The sequence below is a fragment of the Pogona vitticeps genome, chromosome 2 (genome assembly GCF_051106095.1).
Source record: "Pogona vitticeps strain Pit_001003342236 chromosome 2, PviZW2.1, whole genome shotgun sequence".
NCBI lineage: Eukaryota > Metazoa > Chordata > Lepidosauria > Squamata > Agamidae > Pogona > Pogona vitticeps.
The window spans coordinates 22,954,144-22,976,950 of NC_135784.1; the positions used below are offsets into that span (position 1 = coordinate 22,954,144).

General features: G+C 45.2%; 1 protein-coding gene across 9 annotated transcripts; it reads left to right on the top strand.

The window, feature by feature from the left end:
* Nucleotides 1-363: 363 nt before the first annotated feature.
* LOC110090343 (uncharacterized) lies at nucleotides 364-18,344 on the top strand. 9 transcript variants are annotated; one of them, XM_078388373.1, is made up of 6 exons: nucleotides 364-1,108; nucleotides 7,657-7,760; nucleotides 7,937-8,051; nucleotides 8,907-10,067; nucleotides 11,269-11,530; nucleotides 12,383-18,344. In XM_078388373.1, the coding sequence occupies exons 4-6, from the start codon at nucleotides 9,252-9,254 to the stop codon at nucleotides 13,033-13,035; spliced, it is 1,731 nt and encodes a 576-aa protein (XP_078244499.1). In that variant the 5' UTR covers nucleotides 364-1,108; nucleotides 7,657-7,760; nucleotides 7,937-8,051; nucleotides 8,907-9,251; the 3' UTR covers nucleotides 13,036-18,344. The 9 variants fall into 9 exon arrangements, with proteins under 9 accessions (XP_078244499.1, XP_078244502.1, XP_078244503.1 ...); XM_078388376.1 differs by having other exon boundaries at nucleotides 7,937-8,035; XM_078388377.1 differs by having other exon boundaries at nucleotides 7,963-8,051.
* The last annotated feature ends 4,463 nt before the right edge of the window (nucleotides 18,345-22,807 follow it).

A 22,807-nucleotide genomic window follows, 5' to 3' on the forward strand; every position in this document is an offset into this window, starting at 1 on the left:
GACCTGCATCATAGTTTCCTGTTGATTTTTTTCTGGAGGGGGGAGAGATCCCTCCTACCTCCTTGTAGCTCATGTACCATCACCCAAACCTTTATTTTTTAAAGGAAAAGAAATCCAATCTGTACTTTGAAAATGAAGAGAAATTTCCAAAACATAAAATGAGAAATAACCCCAGGGATGAATCTACGACACGTCACAGGTGGTCAGTATCACAGACAACATAAAGTACTTGGGAAGCTTCCCAAACCTCAGGGCAGCTGTGAAAAAGGTTGCTGAGTCGGAGGGAGAAGAGGATGATGATGATGATGATGATGATGATGATGATGATGATGATGATGATGATGGTTATTGTTATTGTTGTTGTTGATGTTGATGTTGATGTTGATGATGATGATGTTGTCGTTGTCGTTGTCGTTGTCGTTGTCATTATTATATTTTATTTATTTATTTATTAAACTTATTTATTTATTTATTTATTTATTTATTTGCCGCCCACTCTACCCAAAGGTCTCTGGGCGGCTTACAACAATTAAAATTCAGTTAAATACAATAAAAGATAAAAGGATTAAAATACAATAAAAATTGCCATCAGGACCCACAGTTGATGTTATTTCAATTAAAAGCCTTCTGGAACAGGAAGGTTTTGACCTGGCGCTGAAATGTCATCGATGTCGGCGCCAGACGGATTTCAGTTGGGAGGGCATTCCATAGTCTGGGGGTAGTTGCCGAAAAGGCCCTTTGTCTACAAGCCATTTAGAGGACAGCTCCCAGAATCCAAGGTCAATGGGGGATTCTGCTAAATTGTAGGGCCCAAAGTAAAAAATGTCAAGGCCATAGTCCTCTTTTTTCACGGAAATCTTGGCCAGAGACGGGAAATATTTGTCTCTTCTTCTTACATCTGCCAGAATATCTTAGCTGACTTGGCCAATGATTATGTTTGCTGGGCTTTTCTGAGAAATATGGTGTGAAAGAAAGAAAGAAAGAAAGAAAGAAAGAAAGAAAGAAAGAAAGAAAGAAAGAAAGAAAGAAAGAAAGAAAGAAAGAAAGAAAGAAAGAAAGAAAGAAAGAAAGAAAGAAAGAAAGAAAAGGTTCCCATCTCTCATCTTTGGTAGGGAATTTTCCTCTGTATACTGAGAAATTTTCATATTTTGTATCTGTTTAGAGCTGGAGTGGCAAAAGGCAACTCATAGGAAGTGTACGGCTGCCATTTAAAGAAATAAAAATTATGTTTTGCTCAAAAATCCCCTTTTGCCCACTGGATGGAGGGGAAATTTAACCATTTTAAATTTTGGGCACTCCCACACAGGAAATAAAGTTTTTGCTACTACAGAGTGCAAACAGGCTTTTTCAGGTAAAAAAAAAAGCCCAAAACTTAAAAATGTTTGGAAGGGGAGAGAGGCAAAGCCTGCCAAGGCCTAGAGGTTCCCCCCTCCCCGATGTCTGGATGTTGCCTGTGCCCCACCTTTAAAGGCATGCTGCTCAATGGAATCAGCAAACAACTGGTCCATGAAGACAGCCCCTGAACATGTGCAGAGTTGTGCTGTGGGGAAGTACCCCTAAACGTGTATGGTGTGCCAAACTCAGCAGCCATGTTCTACTCTGAGGAAGCACCATATGCATACACCGTCCTCTCCTGACGCCCCTTGAGGAAGCATAAAACGGGTTGTACAGTGAGAGGGTGACTGAACATGTGCTAAATTCTTATGTCAAGGAAGCACTTAAAAGAAAGAAAGAAAGAAAGAAAGAACTCTTCTGACATCATTAGAAGAGTAAGAAAAGCCTTCAAGCTGGATCAAACTAAAGGCCTGTTTAACCCCCTTTTCAATTCCCATACAGGCCAGCCTTTCTCTGGGAAGCCCCCACCAGCAGATCCTGAATGAAACCAGACCCTCTCCTATTCATGGTCCCCTATAGGATCCTGAGACATACTGCCAATAGTGTTTTTGAGCATGGGCAGAGTGCCCTACCAGCATACTTCACACTCTCCCTTCGCACAAGCCCCCCAAAAAACACAATTCTTCAAGCCTTTGGCCATTAAAGAGAGGCAGTTTTTACAGAGCAGATGGAATAAATACCCCTTAAAAACTTGAACCCCAATCTAAGCTGCCTTCTGCCCTTCCACAAGGACCCCGATGTGGGTCGTGTCACAAAAAAGGCAGCAAAAGGTTGTTTACTTAGAATTTGTTAACAAAATGTCCAAATTAAAGAGAGGCGCGCCTGAAATTCTCCCCCTCCACGGAGTGCCTTTTTTTGGGGGCAAAATAATTTGATGGGCTTTGGCTGGAGTGGTTTGGCATCTGCCTCTCAGCTTGGCCTCAGGCGGCAAAATGTCTTGGGACGGCACCGACCGTTCCCACTCGGGGCTACTGAAAGAAAGAAAGAAAGAAAGGTGCTTTTCCCCACCCCCTCTCTTTGCTCGCTTGCTTGCTTGCTTGCTTGCTTGCTTGCTTTATTTATTTATTTATTTATTTATTTATTTATTTATTTATTCATTTATTTATTCATTTATTTATTTATTGTCTAACTGGAGGGGTTAACACTGACAGCCGGGCGATGCCTAGACAAGCCCGGAAATGTGAGGCTGCGGTGCGCTTCCTTTTCCTGTCCTTTCCTCTTGGTTTGCCTGGGAGGAAACAGCAGCAGCAGCAGCAGCATCGAAACCCCTTTGGGGTTGTCTGAACTTGGGCACGGAAGCGGGTTGCCTTTAATCCAGAGGCTGGAGTTTGGGAAGAGGTGAGTGGGAGAGGAGATCGGGGGGAGGGGGAGGAGGGGGCTAAGCTGGGAAAGGAAAGGGGGGGGGTTGGGGTTGGAGAGAGCTCTGGAGCCGGGAGATGGAGAGTAAAGGAAAAAAAAAAAAGGGGGGGGGAGATCTAGGGATCTGAGTAGGGGAACAATTTGCCCCAAATGGGCAGGGTGTCTGCACGCACCCCTAAAAACCGTCTCCATCCCGCCCGCCCACCCCAGATCCTAGCAGAAATGCAGATCCTAGCAGAATGCACGCTTTGCATCAAAAGGAGCAAAGGCGAGGGGGAAAGTGTCAAAACAGGAATGGGGGTGTGGGGTTGGGGTGGGGAGTGACATGATCCCGGGAACAAAGGAAGGACTCCGGTCTGCGGTGTTTGCCCACGGACTGATGCAGGGCTGCGAGTCGGTTTTCCCTAGTTTCCAAAAGGAGGCATCCTCCAGTCCCTTTCCAAGAGACGAAAGAGCCCTGTGGTATCTGGAAGACGCGCCGTTTCATTGACACCCTGAGCTTTCTGGAGCCGTGTGTCGCCCACTTCATCCGACGCGCGAAGGGCGAGCCTGAGTTTCTGGTCAACAGCGGTCTTTTGTCCCTCTTGGGGAAGCCTTCCAACTTGAGGAGCAATACGGGCAGCAAAAGTTAGTTTTGAAACATACGGTTTTCAAGAAGTCACTGGGCTCTTTGTCGGCTTGCGCTGCCAGAGACGAACAGGGCTTCTTATTTGAAATTAAAGCCTCTTTTCTTCCCATTCAACTTGACTGCAAAATCATGCAGGGGAGAGGAGGCAAGGCTGAAAAACTTCAAAATAATAAAGGAGCAAGTCTTGACAGTGCTTTGCTTTAAGGTTGATTACAGTGGTGCCTCGCTAGACGATGAGAATCCGTTCCACTGAAATCGCTGTTTAGTGAAATCATCGTCTAACGAAAAGCATTTTCCCCATTGGAATGCATTGAAACCTGTTTAATGCGTTCCAATAGGGAAGAATTGTTGTTGTCTAGCGAAGATCGGCCATAGAAAAGCCGCTTTGCGAACCGCCAATCAGCTGTTTAAATCGCTGTCTTGCGAAGCTTAGGTCCCGAAAACACCTGTTTTGCGAGCGCGGAGGGAGCTGTCAAAATCGCCATCTAGCGAAAATCGGTTTGCGAAGCAGGGACCAAACATTGTCCAGCGAAATTCCCCCATAGGAATCACTGTTTTGTGAATCACTACAGCGATCGCAAAAAAGTCAATGTCTAGCGAAAAAAACTGTCATGCGGGATAACTGGCTAGCGAGGCACCACTGTATCTGCTGCCAGATTTCATCCCTCTGATATCCTACCTCTGTGCTGTTGCTCCTGTATGCAGAGCAATAGTCGTTGTTGAAGAGGGATTGATTGATTGATTGATTGATTGATTGATTGATTGATTGATTGATTGATTGATTGATTGATTGATTGATTGAACTTCTAAACCACCCATCTGACTGATGGTCATTCTGGGCGGTGTACACACTGAAGCAGTGTAAACAGTACAAACCATAATTCAGCAAACAACAATTGGAATTAACTTTAAATCAGACAGTGATTTTTAAATAGACGACAAACAGAGAATCTCAGGGGAGGCTTTTAACTTGGTGTGGTTTGGAAAGCCTGCTGAAATAGAACAAGTTTTTTAAGAGTTTTAAAAAATCTCCAGAGAAAGGTCCAGGCAAATTTTGGGTGGGAATTCATTCCAAGGCAGGGGAGCGACCACCAAGAATTTCTCTCTCTCCCCCCCCCCCCCCCGGCTTTCTCTTTTTCCCTTTCTGGGCCTCTCTCAGGGTTAGCATCCCCATCCTGATAAACACGGGTTGGGTGGACGAGGCAGTCCCTTTTGGTAGGTGGCATTCTGTCGGGTAACCTTGTTAGTCTGTGTAGCCTGATGGGTAAAAAGAAAATAAATAAAAATTAAAAGAACAAATAAAAAAAGAGACAAAAACAAAATGGCACCTTAAAGACCAAGGGTTATATTTTAATGGGAGTTTTCGTGGGCAAATCCACTTTCCCCAGACATAGTTAAGAGAGAAAGATAACATGGCAAATATTTTAAACGTGGCATCAAGATACAGAGATCGTGGCTGCTTGGTAAGAAAGTCAGTGGATATTTAACAGCAAGGTGGTAGCCTCTTTGATATACAGTGGTGCCTTGCTTTATGAGCGCTCCGTTTGACAACGAAATCGCATTACGTTGAAGATTTTGCGATGGCAAAAGCGATCGCAAAATGATGTTCCCTATGGGGGAATTTTGATTTGCGATGATCGGTTCCCTGCTTCGGGAACAGATCATCGCAAAGTGATGATTTTCGGCCAGCTGATTGGCGGTTTCAAAATGGCTGCCGGGTGAAAAACATGGCCGCCCGCTGTTTTCTGGCACGGATTCCCCGCTGCGCGGGCAGTGAAAATGGCCACTCTATGGAGAATCTTCACTGGACGGTGAGTTTTAAGCCCATAGGAACGCATTAATTGGGTTTTAATGCGTTTCTATGGGCTTTTTAAAATCGCATGACGACGTTTTCATTCGACAGCGATTTTTGAGGAACAAATTAACGTCGTCATGCGAGGCACCACTGTACAGGAATAACACACTGGAGCTTGGGCTAGTATAAAGGTAATTCCAGTAGTCAATAGTAACCATTCCTGGGCATCTCCCCACTGCCTTCTGATCCCATCTGATTCCTGTCACAACTCCCTGTTGTGATTCTGCACAGTCGCTGAGAACACCTTTTCCCTGGCTACCTTTCCCCCACCCTCATGGGGTGCGTTTTAATGCATATGACTGAGATAATCTCTTTGTATTAAATGCTTGTGCCTTTTCCTCAGGAAAAGCTTGTTTTGCGGGCAACATGGGTGATCTCATCCCTGCATGATCATCCCTCAGAGATTCCCGGAAGTTACAAGTGAAGAACATTTGTGTGTTTATATATACCCTGTTTCCCCTGAAAATAACCTGAAAATAAGCCCTAGTATGATTTTTCAGGATGCTCGTAATATATGCCATACCCCAAAAAATAAGCCCCAGTTCAGTGAAACCCCGGCCTCCAACCTTGTGCAGCAACCAGAAGAAGATGACAGGATTGTATTTGAATAAATGTCGATGGTTGTACATGGGGGGAAAAACATCCTCTGAAAATAATGCATTTTTTGGAGCAAAAATTAATAGAAGACCCTATCTTATTTTTAGGAAAACATGATATGTGTGTGTGTGTGTGTGTGTGTGTTTATGATTCAGGGGTTGCAGACCAGAAGCTGCAGGCGTTCATCTCTCCCCTCACTGCACAGAGCTTGAGGGGAAACTGCCTATTGTGGGTGATGGTGTCCAGAATCCTTAGCTGCCTACAGGGTGGACTGCCAAACTCCGGTTATGGCCATCCTAAAAATTAAAGAAAGAATAAATAAGAATAAAAGCTCTGCTGTCACATTGTCACGGATGGAGGCGGTTGATGGATCTGGCTGCCAGTGGCTGTGTGACATGAATGAATGTGTTTGGCCCCAGTGTGGTATTTCATACACACTGGTTATTTTTAGAGAAGCAGGGATTCAGTTTGAGAAAACAATAATCAATGTGTCTGCCAGATTGCTAACTGGAGCTGGTCACAGGGATCACATCACACACACACACACACACACACACATACAGAGAGAGAGAGAGAGAGAGAGAGAGAGAGAGAGAGAGAGGTTATAGCACCTCCATTGGCTGCCATTTTATTTCTGATACAACTCAGAGTTCTAGTCTGAACCTATAAAGCCCTAAATGGCTTGGGCCCAAGCTATCTCAAGGACCTTGTCTCCCATTATGAGCCTGCCCGGGCTTTAAGATCACTGGGAGAGGCCTTTCTCTCAGTCCCACCACCTTCACCGGTGCATCTGATGGGGACATAGGACAGGGCCTGCTCTGTGGCTGCTCCCAGACTCTGGAACTCCTTCCCACTGGGGGCCAGACTGGGCCCCTCTTTGCTGTCCCTCCACCAGCAAGCAAAGACCATTCACTTCAGGGAAGCTACCCCTGAGTTTCTGAGTGGAGTTTTTAAATGGATGGTTGTGCCTTACTGCTTTGAAGGCGTCTTGATGTTGCTTATGTGTACCATTTTTTATATTTTATATTTACTGTTATCGCTTCTTATATTGCTATTTATTTATTTATTTATTTATTTATTTATTTATTTATTTATTTATTTATTTATTTATATACTGTCCACACTACCCAAAGGTCTCTGGGTGGCTTTTAATGACATAAACCGCCTTGGGTCCTTCTTAAGGAGAAAGATTGATGATGATGATGGTGGTGGTGGTGGTGGTGGTGATGATGATGATGATCATAATCATCATCATCATCATCATCATCATCATCATCATAATCATAATATCATCATCATCACCACCACCACCACCACCACCACCACCACCACCACCACCACCACCACCACCACCACAACAACAACAACAACAACAACAACAACAACAACAACAATAATAATAATAATAATAATAATAATAATAATAATAATAATAATAATAATAATAATAATAATAATAATAATAATAATAATAATAATAATAATAATAGTCTGTTGTCAGGTCACTTCCGACTTAGGGTGGCCCTTTCCAGGGTTTTCTATATAGGGAAGTGGTTGACTCTTCCCTTCTTCCGGAGGGCATCCTAGAATTGTGCAGCTTGCCCAAGGCTACGCAGGCTGGCTCTTCTCACAGAGCACCAGAGCACCCTTGGGAATTGAACGCTCAACCTTCGGCTCCACAGCCAGATACTTAAACCACTGAGCTATCCAGCCAGCTTAACAATCATGTGCTCTCAAGCTGATTCTGACTTATGGTGACCCTTTCCTGGATTTTCTAGGTAGAGAATACTTAGAAGTGGTTTACCATCGCTTTCTTCTGCAGGTGCCCTGGGACTGCGTAGCTGACCCCAGGCCACACAGGCTGGCTCTACACTGGCAGGAAGCCCACTGAGGAATCAAACGCCCAGTCTCTGGCTCCGCATCCAGGTACCTAAACCACTGAGCTATCCAGCGAGCTATTTTTAAATAATATTTGAGAGGCATGCTTACATTCATTTGCAGACTGGTATCAGCAGAGTTCCTAGATCTATCTTTGTTCCTTACTGGATGACCTCCACATAGGCACATGCACACACATTTACTTATTCTTTCTCTTTTTCTAGCTCCCTCCCTGTGATCTACCATATAGGGTTGTCAGGAAGATAATGGGGGAAGGAGAAGATCCATGTCTCTTGTCCTGAGCTCATTGGAGGAAAAGCAAGGTACATACACACCAAGGTAACTCACAAACAGAATTGCAAGGAGTGATCTATGGGCACCTTTGAGTGAGGCACCAAGTGTTTCTTGGGGGAAAGTGGTGTTTGGGAAGAAGAATGTGCTGGATTAAATAGCCTTTTGGTGTGATTCAGTGGGGTGCTTCTGAAGTTCACACCAGCAATCACTCTATCACTGCCTGCTGCATCACCTGATTTCAGATGAGGCGGCCTGTTTGTTCTCTGTTTGAGTCCCTGCTCTGGACTTGAGCATACCTGAGATTTTGTCTTGGAAAGCATCGCCATTTCAGAAGGAAGGTGGGAGTTTTGTGACCACCAGGCCAAATGTGGCCCCCAAATCTATTTTTTTGTTTTTGCAGCCCCTGGTCCCTCCCCTTTCTATCGAGAAGAAAATTAAGTCAATAAAAAAATGAAAAACTGACACTCCTGTCAGCTTTTTCAGGAGCAGGAATTCTCCTTTAAAATAAAGTATAACCTGTTCCGCACTCTGGATGCCTTGCTTTTCCCACATAAAAGTTAAGTTTTCTTTTCAGTTGTGAAATTGCTAGTGGCTGTTTTATTGGCATTTTGAAGCTGTTATCTCCAAAACGTATAAAGAGTCATTTGGTTGCAGTTTATGAATCGTTTGGCTGCACTTTCAAGGCCTCCTCCACACCTACTTTTTAAAATTATGGCATTTTTTTTGTGTGTGTGTGTGTTACTGTATAGATACAGGTTTATATTTATCTGAGAAAGGCATAAACCTTGTTTCTTTTTACCTCAGAAAAATGGGCTAGAAAAAAAGTGAAAATAAATGAATTTGAATTTTAAAATAACAGCAATAAAGGTGTATTCTCCTTTCTTGTCTTGCACCCTCCAGATCTGAACGAACCCTGAACATTTCTCAAGCTGGCCATTCTTCTGCCAAAGATCCAGAGACTCTTTGCTTAGAGTAGAATATGCCGTCGGCTTTCTTGTACTGACCGTAGGGTGTCCCATATCCCTCTGTTGTAAAGGGGGCTGAAGGGAAAAGGAACCTGGTGATTCAGCTCTATCGCTATTTTGACAGCTTTGAGAAATACGGGGTGGGGTGGGTGGTCCAAGGCTGCACCCCCACCCCAACCCTTGAAGCAGCCTGAACGTCCCTTTCCCCATTAGGGAGGGCCAGCCCCCCGCTCTCACAGGGCCGCCCACACCTTGACCAAAGTCACTTGGTGGGTCCAAAATGGCGGCGGGGAGAGGGGAGACGGCCGCCCTTCACCTCCAGTTCCGGGCAGTTCCGGACCCAGGCATGCAGTCAGCCCTGAAAATGGAGGAGCAAGAGTCGGCTGGCCGTGAACTGGGGGGAGGAAGGGGCCCACATTTCCTGCCGGTGGGGTCCATGCGGGAATTCTTAGCTGGGGAAGCCCCTCAACAGGTGAAACAGGAACCCGACGAGGGGTCTCAGCCACAGCCCCCACCGGCACAGGACTGGGACCCTCCCAGACAGGCATTTCCAAAAACCCAGTATCCCCAGTCAGGATGGAGAAATGCCCCGTTGCCCAAGCCCCTCCATTGGGACACAAATTCTTTCTGCCCCTCCTTCGAGCCCCTGGCTAATGCTAGCCAGTGGCCCTCAGGAGGAACCTGGGTGCCACCGACCCTGTCAGGCCTCAGCCGAGAAGCTCAGCCGGTCTACAGCGGCCGGGATCACCGGGAGCGGCAGGATTACGGGGGCATGAAGGACGAGATCCCTCTCGAAGACATGGTGGCGGCGGAGATCCAGCGCCAGCGCTTCAGGCACCACCGCTACCAGGAGGCCGAGGGGCCGCGGGAAGTGTGCCGGCAGCTGAGGGAGCTCTGCCACCAGTGGCTGAGGCCGGAGAGGCACACCAAGGAGCAGATCCTGGAGGTCTTGATCCTGGAGCAATTTGTCAGCATCCTGCCTCAGGAAATCCAGAACTGGGTCCGGGAGCACAGGCCGGAGACCTGCGCCCAAGCCGTCACCCTCTCGGAAGATTTCTTGATGAGGCGGCGAGAGGCTCAGAGGAAAGAACAGCAGGTAGGGGGGGAAATAAGTCTTTTGGATTGTTCCCCAGTTCTAGTTTCTGCCCACCACCTTGGTTATTCTGACAGTCAGTTAGCGAAATGGGGACGTTTATGTACCTCCAAGAGAGGAGAAAAAGTGGGCAAAGGTGTATGGTTAAGGGAAGATGTTTTCCTTTCCTATATGCAGAGGTACCCAACCCCCGGTCCACGGCCTGAGCTGGACCGAGCCGCAAAGAGAGAGTCCTCTCCCCCACACCCACACACACTCCCCCTCCACACAGCTCGTTTGCATCTGGCAGTGTATGCACGCCTGCACAAGTGCTGTGCTGCCCTTTGCGCATGCACAGGGGTGTGTGCCCCGCCTTCCCCAACCGGTCCGCAGGGCTAAAAAGGTTGGGGACCACTGCTGTATAGGACTGAGTAGCAAGGCTGGGTAAAAGGTTGCAGAGAATAAGATGAAATGAAATAAAATTCTCAATCATCCCAGAGTGCAGGACACATAATAATAGGCTCAAGCTACAAGGAAGCCAGATTTAGGCTGAATATTGGGACAAACTTCTTAACTGTTAGAGCAGTACGACAAATGAACCCATTGCATCAGGAGGGGTCTTCTTTGCATTTCAGAAGTAATTGAATTGCTTCCACATTACTTTAAAATGTTACTTGCAATGTTTTCTAGTTACTTTCAAAAATTGGGCTTTAAGGACATTTTGTCGCCTTTTTAGGGACATTTTCTGATGATATGTCACCCTTTACATTTTTTATATGCTGGTAACAATAACATAATGAATTCGTAGCACTCAGTGCAACACATTACTTCTGTGACTCGAGCAACGAGAACAATTATTTATCTATCTGCTGCAAAGTGTTGTGTCGCTTTTAAGAAATAAGGTTCCAGGCTGGGACTAGAATGCACCAGTCAATGAATGATGTGGGATTTAGGAAGACCAAAAGGAAAATTCACTCGGCTCATACAGTCTCCTATTTAAAGATTTTTTTATTGGTTATAATACAATAACATGGCACAAGATATTCTCCCAGATGTTCCTGTAATGTTACAGTTTGAGAACTTAAGTTTTTATTACAGTGTGTAGAAATGTGTGTAGACATGCCAAACAAATTGAATGTGCTAGAGAAAATAAATAAGGTAGAGGGTAAGAGGGGAGGGCGCTCAGTTTTTCCATCACCCTGAACCTCTTGCGTCATCTTTCCAGTTGCTGTGGCCATTCGAGGAGGTGGTGGTGAACCGGCCCTTGGCTCAACAGGTGCCATATCCTGCCTTGGCACAACAAGTCCATTATCCCCCTGTGGCACTGCCAATGCAGTACCCGCCCCTGGCACCGCAGACTCCATATCCCGCCATTGGGCAGTCCGCCCCAAACCCCCTCCTGCCAGAAAGAGGATTGTTGGACCTCGGGAGAACGCTGATCTGCAGGGAACCTGTGCCGGAGGGTGGCCGGAGCCTCAGGCCTTACGGTAAGGAGGATTCTCAGCAAGACAAAGGATATATAACACGGGTGTTGTGTCATCGTTTTATGCCATCAAGTTGCTTCTGATTTATAGTGACTCTACTAGAGTTTTTGATGTATGTGAAATATTCAAAGAGTATTCAAGGTGTGCTAGATATTTAAGTGGTTTTCCACTGCTACACTCATTCCCAGTGAATTTCCATGGCTGAGCAAGGATTTGAATCCACGTCCACCAAGCCCTAGATACTCTGTTACCTTTTTGTACTAAATGATGTATGTAGTAGAACTTTACCACATTCCCTTATTCCACTACAACTTTTCTAGCACTGGTTGACTAAGATTCCAATATTCTGATTGGCTAGGGTCACTGAGCATTCTACCCATTTGCACTGCCCATTGTTCTACCACAACATTTAGCAAAAATGTTGCTCTAGCTGCCTCCCTTCACATGGACATTGTTCTTGCTCCCTCTTCTTGGCAGCTTCTGTGTCCTTATGACGACGGTAAAATGGTTAGATTCCCTAACAACAATAGCTAGAATCTTTATTGTCCATTTACACTCCCTTTAGTCTTGGCAGGAAATGGCTTCCTATGAATGACGTACAAGTTGCGTTCCTGAGTTCATCCCCTTTCACCAGGAACGCAGCAAAAACTTCTGAGGCCTAAGCGTCTGGGATAGGACTGAGGAGAGCCTTGTTGTGAGGTAACAGTGTCGTTTTTAGGTGTAGACTTGTTAATACAGTGAACGAACGCTGCTGTAAAATGTGTGAGTTAAAGAAAAGCAAATCGGTCCGATTTTGGCTGCCTTTCTGTATTGATTCCACCCTTCTGCTCTTCCCTGGCCACCCTGTGCCTACAGGCCCTATCCAGGAATTCCGGAGACCCCTCACGAACGCGGAACGGATGCGGAACCGCAGGATGCGCAACCGGAAGCAGCGCCTGGAGACCAGCATGCAGCTGGTGGAGTCGGCGTCAAGGGCGCCTTCGCTGCTCTTGGATGCCATGCGGGGCCTTCACCGCCAGGACCTGAAGGCCTTTGACCGGGCCAGGCAAGAGGAGAGGCAACACCGGAAGCAGGAGCGCCGGCAGGACCGGGCCACAGCCCAGCTGATGGTTGATGCCATCGAACGCTCCCACACGGACCTGGGGGAGTTCTTAGGCAAACAGACGGCCACCATGGCAGCCATTGCGGCAGTATTTACTGGCCAGAGAGCTTCCCCGCAAGGCGCACATGTTGGTGCTTCCCAGGGATACAACAACAGCACACCCCTCACTCCTGGTCATATGCCAGGTATGGCTCCTGATCCCTTGACTGGCCCAGTAACACCATGCCCACTGCCTCCTATGGCCACTCCTGGTGGCGTCGGCAACTTGGTCACTGAACCAACCTCTACGGATGGACCTCGAGAGGACTCCGTGCCAGACTCGCCCGCGCCTTCCACCTCTGACGCCACCTCACGTACCCTTGACACAGGGCCCGACAGAGGAGCAAAAAGGAAGATTTGGGAATGATGGACGTTGTCTCTTCTTTTACTCTTGTGTTCGTTCTTAGTCAAATGTTAGCGACATTTCCCAAAAAGCAGGATTGCCAGGATGCTTTCCCCCTCTCCTCAGTATGTTTTTTAAAAAGATGTAGAACATGTCCTTCTTTCAAATGACAACTCCAGAATCACCAGTGGTTCCCAGCCTTGGGTCACTCACTGTTCTTGGACTGCAACTCCCAAAAAAAACCTTCACCACGAGCTGTGCTGGCAAGGACTTCTGGGAGTTGCAGTCCAAGAACATCTGGGCTAGCCAAGGTTGGGAACCACCCCCCTAGGCTCATGGCCCATGAGTAGAGATGTAAAAATTTCTGAAGATTTCCACATTTTTTCTCTGGAAAAAAACCCCAGCCAAATATATTTTGGGGGGGGGGGAAATGGAAATTTCCAGGAAGAAAATGTTTTTCCCCTGTTTTTTCCCCCCCAGAAAAAAATTGCAATATTCGGGGGGGGGGGAAACATTTCACCCTCTTCTTTTTAGGAAAAAATGGTTTGTTTTTTTTGGTTGAAATTTTGCATCTCTACTCATGGCCATCTTTCCCGTGGTAGTTCTGGCATTTTTGGTCTTGTAGTCTAAGCCATGTGGGCTAGGAGATTCTGGGAGAGGTCGTCGAAGGAAAGATCACCTCCAAGTTTTCTGGTTTTAACAGGACTTCTCATATACGTACCTATGCAATAAGGTGTAAGTAAGGCCCTACACTGTGAGCAAGCGAGGGCTGTCATGTGCACAGCGAACCTAGTTTGATGGCAGATAGAGAGGCAAGGAGGCACCTGCTCATCTGTAAAATGGGAATAACCAACCTACCTTGCAAGATGATTGTGAAGACACTATGCAGATGCCCGGCACCAGAGCTGTATACACTGTTGAGCTTGTTCTACTTCACAGGCTTCATCAGGAAGGGCAGCACTTGTTGGTATAACTATTTTTTCCCCAGTTATATTTTATTTATTTTAGTATATTTATTATGGAAACGTATAGTCCCTCTGATTGTTCTCGGCGGCAACCAACAATCACAACCGCTAAGTTGAAGCAATAGGTGATGAGAAAACAGATCCATCTTAATGGAAAAAGAGAAGAGAAAACTAGCCGCCACTGACATCCTTAAGAACAGCAGGGGGGAATACATTCAACACTATTTATTGAGTTCTCAGTCCCATGAGAGAGAGACTGTGGCTCTGTCCACTTTGCAGATGGGAGCAGCTGAGGCTCTTCCTTGGTTGCCTTGCTTTTCTTCCAAATTCTGGTGTAAGACTAAACAAAAAATTAGAGAATGAGGGGAGAGAACATGGGAAGTGGTTTTGTGGTGAAATGGTGGCCTACTATTTATCGGTGCCAGGTATGGGAGGAACCCCCAGTTCCCTTCCTGCCTTTGGCCAAAAGAACAGGGTGTCGTTGTGGATTTGCCTCCATTCCTGTTTCACGCAGGCCTGCCATGTGGATGTACCTATTTTGTAGCCCCAGCATAGGAGGTCTGCTGTGAAATATTTCACTGTACAAGCAGCCGTGAACAGCAGTGCACTTAAAACTGGGCCTGGAGTCGCCCAGGGGGGAGCCCTTACCTGTTGTACTGCCAGGTGGGCATGGCTGGGGTAAAAGAGCAGGACAGAACAGGTGGGAGAAGCCACCTTTCCTGTTCCATCAGATTTCGGAACATCTGTGATGGCTGGGGCACCTTTGGCTCTTCAGAGTTTTGGGTCATATCTCCTAAAATCTGCTCCCACCAACAACAGGGGCTAAGGCTTCAGGGAGTTGGAAGTCCAGATGATTGCCAACAGCATCTCATCCCAGTGTAGACGGTAGTTTCCATACACACTCCAACCATTATTTTAAAAAGTTGACTTTAGGTACACTTGGGATTGCAAGCAGAGATGGGAGGAATAGGATTGACCCCCTGGAAAAGAGGGTGGGGTTCCTGTACCTTTAATAGTGGTGTGAATTAGAAAATCCCAGCAGGTGTACCTTGCGTTAAAAGCTACTCTCTCACTATAATATCCTCTTCTAAGGAATTATTAAACGTACAGGAACCCTATCTTTTTCGACAGGTCCCTCTGGAAAAATTACTTGTGGGGAGGTTTTATGGCTTTTGGAACAACATGGCCCCCTTTGCATTGCTGTGGAATTATGGGAACTGTAGTTCCAAGAGGTAACTTTGCCAATTCTAGTAGCAAGTGTGGATCGAGTCCTGCCCTTGGAATTGGTCTCTAGACCAATCTAGTTTAGACATGTGACAACAGTGATCTGGATTGTACCCTTTCAGCTTTGGGGTAGGTGGGGGAAATGTTGTATTTGATTTCCCCACCCCCAATTAAAAATAAAACAGTATTCCATGGTACAGGGAAAGCCAGCACATTCAGAAGAGATGTTAGCAGTAAATAAGACTAAAAAAAAGAGTCCCTAGCCTGAAAAAAAAATTAGGCCTTTTATGGACTACAGCTCCCAGAATTCCTCAGGTAGCAGAGCTGCATAAGGAACTCTGGGAGTTGCAGTCCAGAATATGCAGACCGGCACATTTCTAGAACGAAGAGGAAGCTAGTAGACTCTGGTCTGAATCCAATCAGCAGTCTTAAATACGTAGCTTACATAATTGGATTTGTTTGTCCAATCCAACAAGTTAATTGGCTCGTTAACTAGCCTTTGCATCTATATGTTGGCATGGGGAGGGGGGTGTTTTCTCCACCAACCAGCCCTCTGTGTTTCTGTCCTGGTTGTGGACGTTTTACTGCGGCAGGCAGTAAAACCAAGTGTTGTACTGATCCCCCCCCATAATGTGCTGATTTTTCTGTGTACAGTGTTTTTTTTTTCTTTTTTACCCAGGATGGGGTATGGTAACATTCAAGCGTGCTCTTTCCCCTCCAGCTCCAGCCTGAAGTGGTCCAGTCTAGGAAAAATGATATAAACCAAGGTTATGGACTGTTTGGTCCACCAGGTGTTCCTGGATCACAAACTCTGTAATCTTGCCTCTCTGGCTATTCCAGGCCGAACTGGTGGGAGTCCTGGAGGTCCCTATATCCCCCCCCGCCCCTTGAAATCAGTATGAGCCCCATGTCTCCATTAAGGATGAGACTCGCGTCCTGGTCTCCCTGCCGTGAACATCACAGGCCTGGCAAACATGTGGCCGTCCAGATGTTGATGAATTCTTTGACCCATCAGCCCTCATCATTGCCTGGTCTGGTGGGAATTGGAAGTCCGGCAACATCTGGAGCGCCAGTGTTCTTAGCTCTGAACTCTAGGGTTGCCACCTGACTTAACCAATTCCTGCTCCTGTGCCTTTTATCGTCAGGGTAGACAATGTACAACCGGCTGCCTCATGTCGCCACTCGACCTGTTTTGTGGCCCCCTTCAATGTCTCACCGTTTCCCCTGTTCTTCTGTACTCCAGAGCACTCTGGCTCCGAGCTTTGGTTTTTAAAAATGTTGAAACCACAACTGGATTTTTGTGCTGTCTTCCAGATTTTGTCGAGAGGGGAGGAGGTGGCCTCTTGAGGGTGCAGGCATAGGGAATTCACTTCCAGACTCTCCAGATCAGGAGTCATTTTGTTAATGGCTGTGTTTCTTGCTACACCAAGAAAACCCATTTGCGTTTTTCCCCCTTGGGCAATTCAAGAAGTTATGGAGAATACATTGTCCTCTGGGTGCTACTGGACTACAAATCCCAGCAGTTCTTGCCAGCATAGCCAGTGGTAAGGGATGCTGGGAGCCCAACCACATCTGTTCCTGAAAGAGATGGAACACATTTGCTTTTTTTTGGGAACCTCAGCTCCCAGAATCCTGTAGCCGGTTCAGTTGCTGGCCGTACTGCTGTAGAATGATGGGACTGGTAGTCCAAACAACCAGATCGTGCCACTTTGGCTGGTTCTTGTTTTAAATGTCCCGTTTTATTTTGCCTTTGGATAGCAACTCTACAGAGTCAAAAGATTTGGGATGTAGTCATCTGACGGTCTTGGAATTAGCACTTTGACTACAAGTCCCAGAATCCCCAGCTGGCTGGGTTGAAGTATACAGTTTCCAAATAGAATCTCTCCCCCCCCCCCAACACACAAAAAAGTATTTATTTTGAAGTGTATTTGAACTTTGAGTGGAAATGTGGAAGTGTTATCCCGGGGCTTGACATGGTGAGGGTTGAGACTGTGGGTAGCCCCGCCTGACGAGAGTCCAGGGAGCATTTAGAAAAGGCAGAAACGGTGAACTTGTTTGTCGTTGCAAAGGCTGGGGGACCTTGAGGGGCGGAGAGGGCCACATTTTTGGCTTCCCTGCACCCCAAGCCATGGCAAGCTGCCCAAGGCCAGGAGATGATAAAGTACCTCAGCGTCAGATAAAGTCGTAAATACAAATGTCAGATACTGATTTTCTCTCCCTCACCACTGCCGCCTGGAAGGCTGTAAGAATAAGGAAGGTAGGCAGATAGATTGATAGATATTGCTGACCTATCTGTCTTGAGAGGCCTTCAGGAGCCTTTCCCCCCCCCCCAAAATAAATCTGGTGATTTTCCTAAAAATATATTTCTTCCCTATTTATCTGAGCTGGAAGCATGGATGGGCTTCAGAGGGATATGGGTGCAGCAAACGTCTTGTGGGGTGTATTCTGCCCATTCCTGTATACAAAGGATATCATTCTGATAATCTTTGTGGAAGTCTTTCTTCATCAGGCGAGCCTTCTGCTTGGCACCCCGACATGGTACATCCACTAGGCAAGACTAGCCTTTGTTCTTGACTGGGTGCTGGCAATTGTAGTCCAAAAAGTAACATTTTTCAAGTTCTGTTTGAGACCCAGGGTTGCCACCTCTTTGTGAAGGAACCATAAGGGAGGCCCAAGAAATCTAGCACATTCTTTTTGCTGGAAATGAATGCATATTAATTGTGTGCGCATTTCCCCCCCGAATCCTTTGCTACAAAATATATCCCAGCATCCTCTGCCGTGCATTATGGTTTCTGTGGTGGATACTTGGAGGTTTCTCAGTGGGCCTTTCAGTATGAAAACGTCCCTGGAGACTAATAATGTGGAAACCAGCATCTTGGGTTATATTACTTGTGGCCCACACCAAGGAATTTTGGGGGGAAACCACTTCCAAAGTGATTCCTGATATACACCAAGATTTTCCTCAAAGGGGTATGATTCCTTAACCTAGCATTCCTTGGCCACTCACCATTAAAAAAAAATTATCGCAACATGTAGTTTCCAAAGATAGCAGGTCTTTTTAAACAGTTTTTAATTAGGGTTTTATCTCAGACGAATTTTTCTCTCTCAAGTTTTGAGAATTCTCAATAAAGTTTGTAATTTTTGCTTTGGTGTCCTCTCAATTTCTTCTGTAATGTTTATCCATCTTGTTTGCTCCAAAAACTACTGGTGACATTTTCAAAATGCTGTTACTCCAGACAGAACATGTTGGAGCCTTATGAATGTGAGGGATTTTCTACCACTACATGGATTAGTCTTAACTGCCCCGCTTAGGTAAAGCCAGTGATACGCTCAAGATTAGTATTTTTATTAAAAATATAATCAATTTGCCACCACCCCCTTTTTTTTTTTTTTGCTCATCAGGACTCTCAAAGGTTGAAAAGAGAGTTGAGGAAACGCTGACCCTTCAAATTGTTCTCTACAGCTCCCATCATCCCCACTTCACCTTACCAATGGTGTTGGATTCTGGGACTTGTGATGCAAAATATCTGGAAAGTCTAGGGCTTCCTGGCCTCTGATTTAAAGTAGCAATATGCTTGTGACAAAAGCAAGCCAAAACAAAATAGTATTTAAATAAACGTCGTAACTGAGTGGAGATTCTAACCTGGGACTTATCCAGTCTACCTCTCAAATCACTGTGGCACACATAAAATATAATTAGAAAAGGAAGAATGTGACGGTGACCAAAGAATAACAAACAAAAATTAGCTATATGGTCTTTGATCTTCTAATTGCTAGCGTGCTCGGCCTTTTGGCTAAGATCAAGTGTAGTGTATGGTCTTTGCGCATCAGTCAAAAGGCTGCTTCCCAAGCAACCACCACCTGCATCTGGCAGGGCCTCCCAACCTTGGGTCCCCAGACGTTCTTGACTACAATTCCCAGATGTTTTGGGCAGCGCAACAAGCCTTGAAGGTTTCTGGGAGTTTTAGTCCAAGAACATCCGGAGAGACAAGGTTAGGAACTGGTTGCTCTAGTGCAAGGACAAGAGAGTAAATCCTCTGGATCATGAACCACCGGTCAGCTGAGAGAGAAATGACTGTTGATGCTGTGCTAAATACAGTGGTGCCTTGCTTGACGATGTTAATTCATTCCAGCGAAATCGCTGTAGAGTGAAAACGTCGAGCAAAATAAAAAAGCCAATTGAAATGCATTGAAAACCGTTCAGTGCATTCCAATGGGCTGAATACCTGCTCGTCCCGCGAAGATCCTCCATAAGGCGGCCATTTTCAGGTTCCTGTTAAGGGAAAAATGCCTCCTAAAAACAGTGGGGAGCCATTTTAAAAATCTGACGATCAGCTGTTTTGATCGTCGTAATGCGAAGAATCGGTTCCCGAAGCAGGGAACCGATTGTCGCAAAGTGAAAAAACCCCATGTAAACATCATTTTGCGATCGCAATTGCGATTGCAAAAACATCGTCATGAAGCAGATTCGTCATCACACAGGGTAATTGTTAAGCGGGGCACGACTGTATGTGGGTTTCTCAGCTGGAGCACCTGGGTTTTCAATATCTAACCAAGTATTGGTCTCGATTAGCCAGATTTTCCGTCTGATCTGAGAAAGTATTCTCAAGAGTTTTCCAGCTCTGCTGGATCAAAGATTTCTGAGGAACAAGAGAGGCTTCCCAAGGCCCAAACCAAGACAGGATCAAGTTATATTATGATGTTGATGTAACACAGAATAACTTCATTCTTTCTATAGTGTAACTGTAAGTACACAATACCCTAACCAGGTGAGAATCAAGGAACATGACCTGCATCTTATTAATGACTGGCAATTTATTTTCCCTTGGGCAAGTCTAAATGGGCACGAGAAACTAGTTACTTTTATAAAAAGATAGGCATAACAGAAATGAATTACTTTTAGGGAGATTTTGGGATGAAATCTGTAAGTAATTATTATTTAAAACTGGACTTCAGCCATTTCTTTATGTGAAGCTGAGCTTTAGCCCGCATTGCAGACCTTTAGAGATCTGTCAGTCAAATCTTTGTCTCCAAAAGCTTCTCAGATATTTCACCGAACCTTAAGCGCAAAACGGAACCTGGGGTTGATTTAGTGAGAAGAAACATGAGCCTTGCAGCCTAAAATGGGCTTTGTTCTTCTGATTTGAGTTCTGATGTCCAGGCTTGAGTCCTGATGGTTTCTGTAGTCAAAAAGGAAGCCACCCATCCACCTAAGATGGAAGTATTAACAGACTCTGGGGAACCCAAATTTTCAGGGAAGACAAAAAATACTTCAGATGGAAAAGAAACTGGGAATACACAAGGAAGACTGAACAAGGCTGGGAAAAGCCAATTTTTTCACTAAAACTCCCTGAAGATCCCAGCCAGAATAACCTTTGGTAAGTTTTCCAACACTACATTGCCTTACTTAGTACCTCTTGCTTGCCTTTATCACTATAATTGCTCTGATTATTCAGCAGGCAGGAAAAACACAGGAAAAAACCACTTTGGTTCCCTCTAATGGCCAGTTGTGATATGACAGTTAAGTAACATTTACAAAACTATAAGCCCAGCCAGTCCTCTTCCCACTTGGTACTGATAGGAGAGTGAGAAATTTGTATCACTTAAAATAAAAATGCTTCAAAATAGCCTTAAAGAGTATCCTATGCAAATACAGTGGTGCCTCGCTTAACGATTGCCTCGTTTAGCGATGAATTCGCATAACGATGTGTTTTTAAAGAAAATAATATGCCCCGTATAACGATGTTTCCTATGGGCGATTTTCGCTTAGCGAAGTTTGGGACCATGCTTCGCATAACGAATGCGATTTTAGGTCCCCTGCTTCACTTAACGATGTTTCTTTTTTCATTTAAAAAAGTGTCTTAGAAGGGTCAAAAACGGTTCTAAATGATTGGATTCGTTAGAGGACCCCCTAAGCCATGTACAAACCTGGTTTGGCTTTGATCTGACTTTTCGTTAATTTATGGTTAATTTTTTTTTCCCGGCCCATAGGAATCAATGGACCTGTCAAAATCTGACAGCTCCATGTTTTCCTATGGGGGAGAAAACAATTCGCCATAAATTAACGAAAGTTCAGATCAAAGCCAAATCAGGTTTGCACATGACTTAGGGGGTCCTCTAACGAATCCAAGCATTTAGAACAGTTGCTGAGTCTTCATTAATTTTTTGTGAATTTTTTCTTCCCCCATAGGAAATAATGGAGCTGTCAGATTTTGACAGCTGTCAAAAGTTGGGGGGAAAAAATTCACCATTAATTAACGAAAAGTCAGATCAAAGCCAAATTAACTTTTGCATCCGTTTTAGAGGGTGCAGAAGTTAATCCAAGCATTTAAAACCATTTTTGACCCTTTTATGACACACTTAATTTTGCAAAAATTGACTTCGCAAAGCCATTGGAATGTATTGAGTCAGCTACAATACATTCCAATGGAGGAAACATTGTATCGTATAACGATGTTTCCTATGGGTTTTTTCGCTTAAGGACGGCAATCCGTGCCTATTGGAACGGATTAACCGGTTTCCAATGCATTCCTATGGAAAATGGCGTTTCGCATAACGATGTTTCGCATAACGTTTTTTTTGGAACCAATTAAAATCGTTATGCGAGGCACCACTGTAACTAGACATTAATTATTGTTACATGGAAGTAACAGGGGTCAAAGTGACACCTGAGAATAACATTGTAACTACTTGTTATATTTAATATAATTACTAGTTACAGCTCTTGCTTAACAAAGTAGCTAATTACAAGTAACTATGTATTCATAACTCCTTATTTCCAAGTGTTTTTGGAGAGGGATTCTGAAACTTGAGGTCAGGGAGAAGAAACAAAATATTCTAGAAGAGGGCATACGAGTGTACGCAGCACCGTTTTGCTACATATCCCACACAAGTCCTAGGATTCTGCCAAGCAGAATCGGCCCATTCTTAGCCCATTCCCTCAACGGGAGTTGTGATAAGCCTTGATCCACCATTCAGAAATCGACTGGGTGCTTTTAAGGAGAAAGGTGGGGTATAAATAAATAAAAGGTCAGAATTGTCCCATTGTGTGAGTCTCGTGGCCCAGCCTTCCTATTGCACAAGAGGTGACCCCCCCCCCCAGGGAAGATTCATCAGAATTGACTTGATGGCATTATGATTATTTGTTTTTCAGTTTTCATTTGAAAAAATGATATGCACATGATCATGTTCCAAATGGTAAAGTTGCTCATCCTAAAGCCTGTTATGTGTACATGTGTTTGTGTAAGAGTTAATTGTTGGCATTTCCTAAGCATGACTTATGGTGACCCTCTTTTTTCCCCAGGTTTTCCAGTTAGCGAATACTCAGAAGTGGTTTATCCTTCCTTTCTTCTGAGGTGAGGGGGAGTCTTGGAACAAGGCTATGCAGGCTGGCTCTTCTCCCAGGGGAACTAAACTCCCAAACTTTAGGTATCTGCATCCAGTTACCTAAATCACTGGAAAAGGTAGAGCAATTCAAGGCAAACTTGATGTGGATGATTCATCAGAGCTGCAGAACAAGATTTCCTAAGGTGGATTTGAACCCCACAATTCAGTTGTGTCCCATCTACCCTTTCTGGAGTAACATCACTGAATTCCATTGGACGTGA

Coding starts and splice junctions, on each gene's coding strand:
- LOC110090343 (XM_078388373.1), top strand. CDS start 9,252: ATGGCGGCGGGGAGAGGGGAGACGGCCGCCCTTCACCTCCAGTTCCGG. Junction 10,068..11,268: donor CTCAGAGGAAAGAACAGCAG/GTAGGGGGGGAA, acceptor TCATCTTTCCAG/TTGCTGTGGCCATTCGAGGA. Junction 11,531..12,382: donor CCGGAGCCTCAGGCCTTACG/GTAAGGAGGATT, acceptor CTGTGCCTACAG/GCCCTATCCAGGAATTCCGG.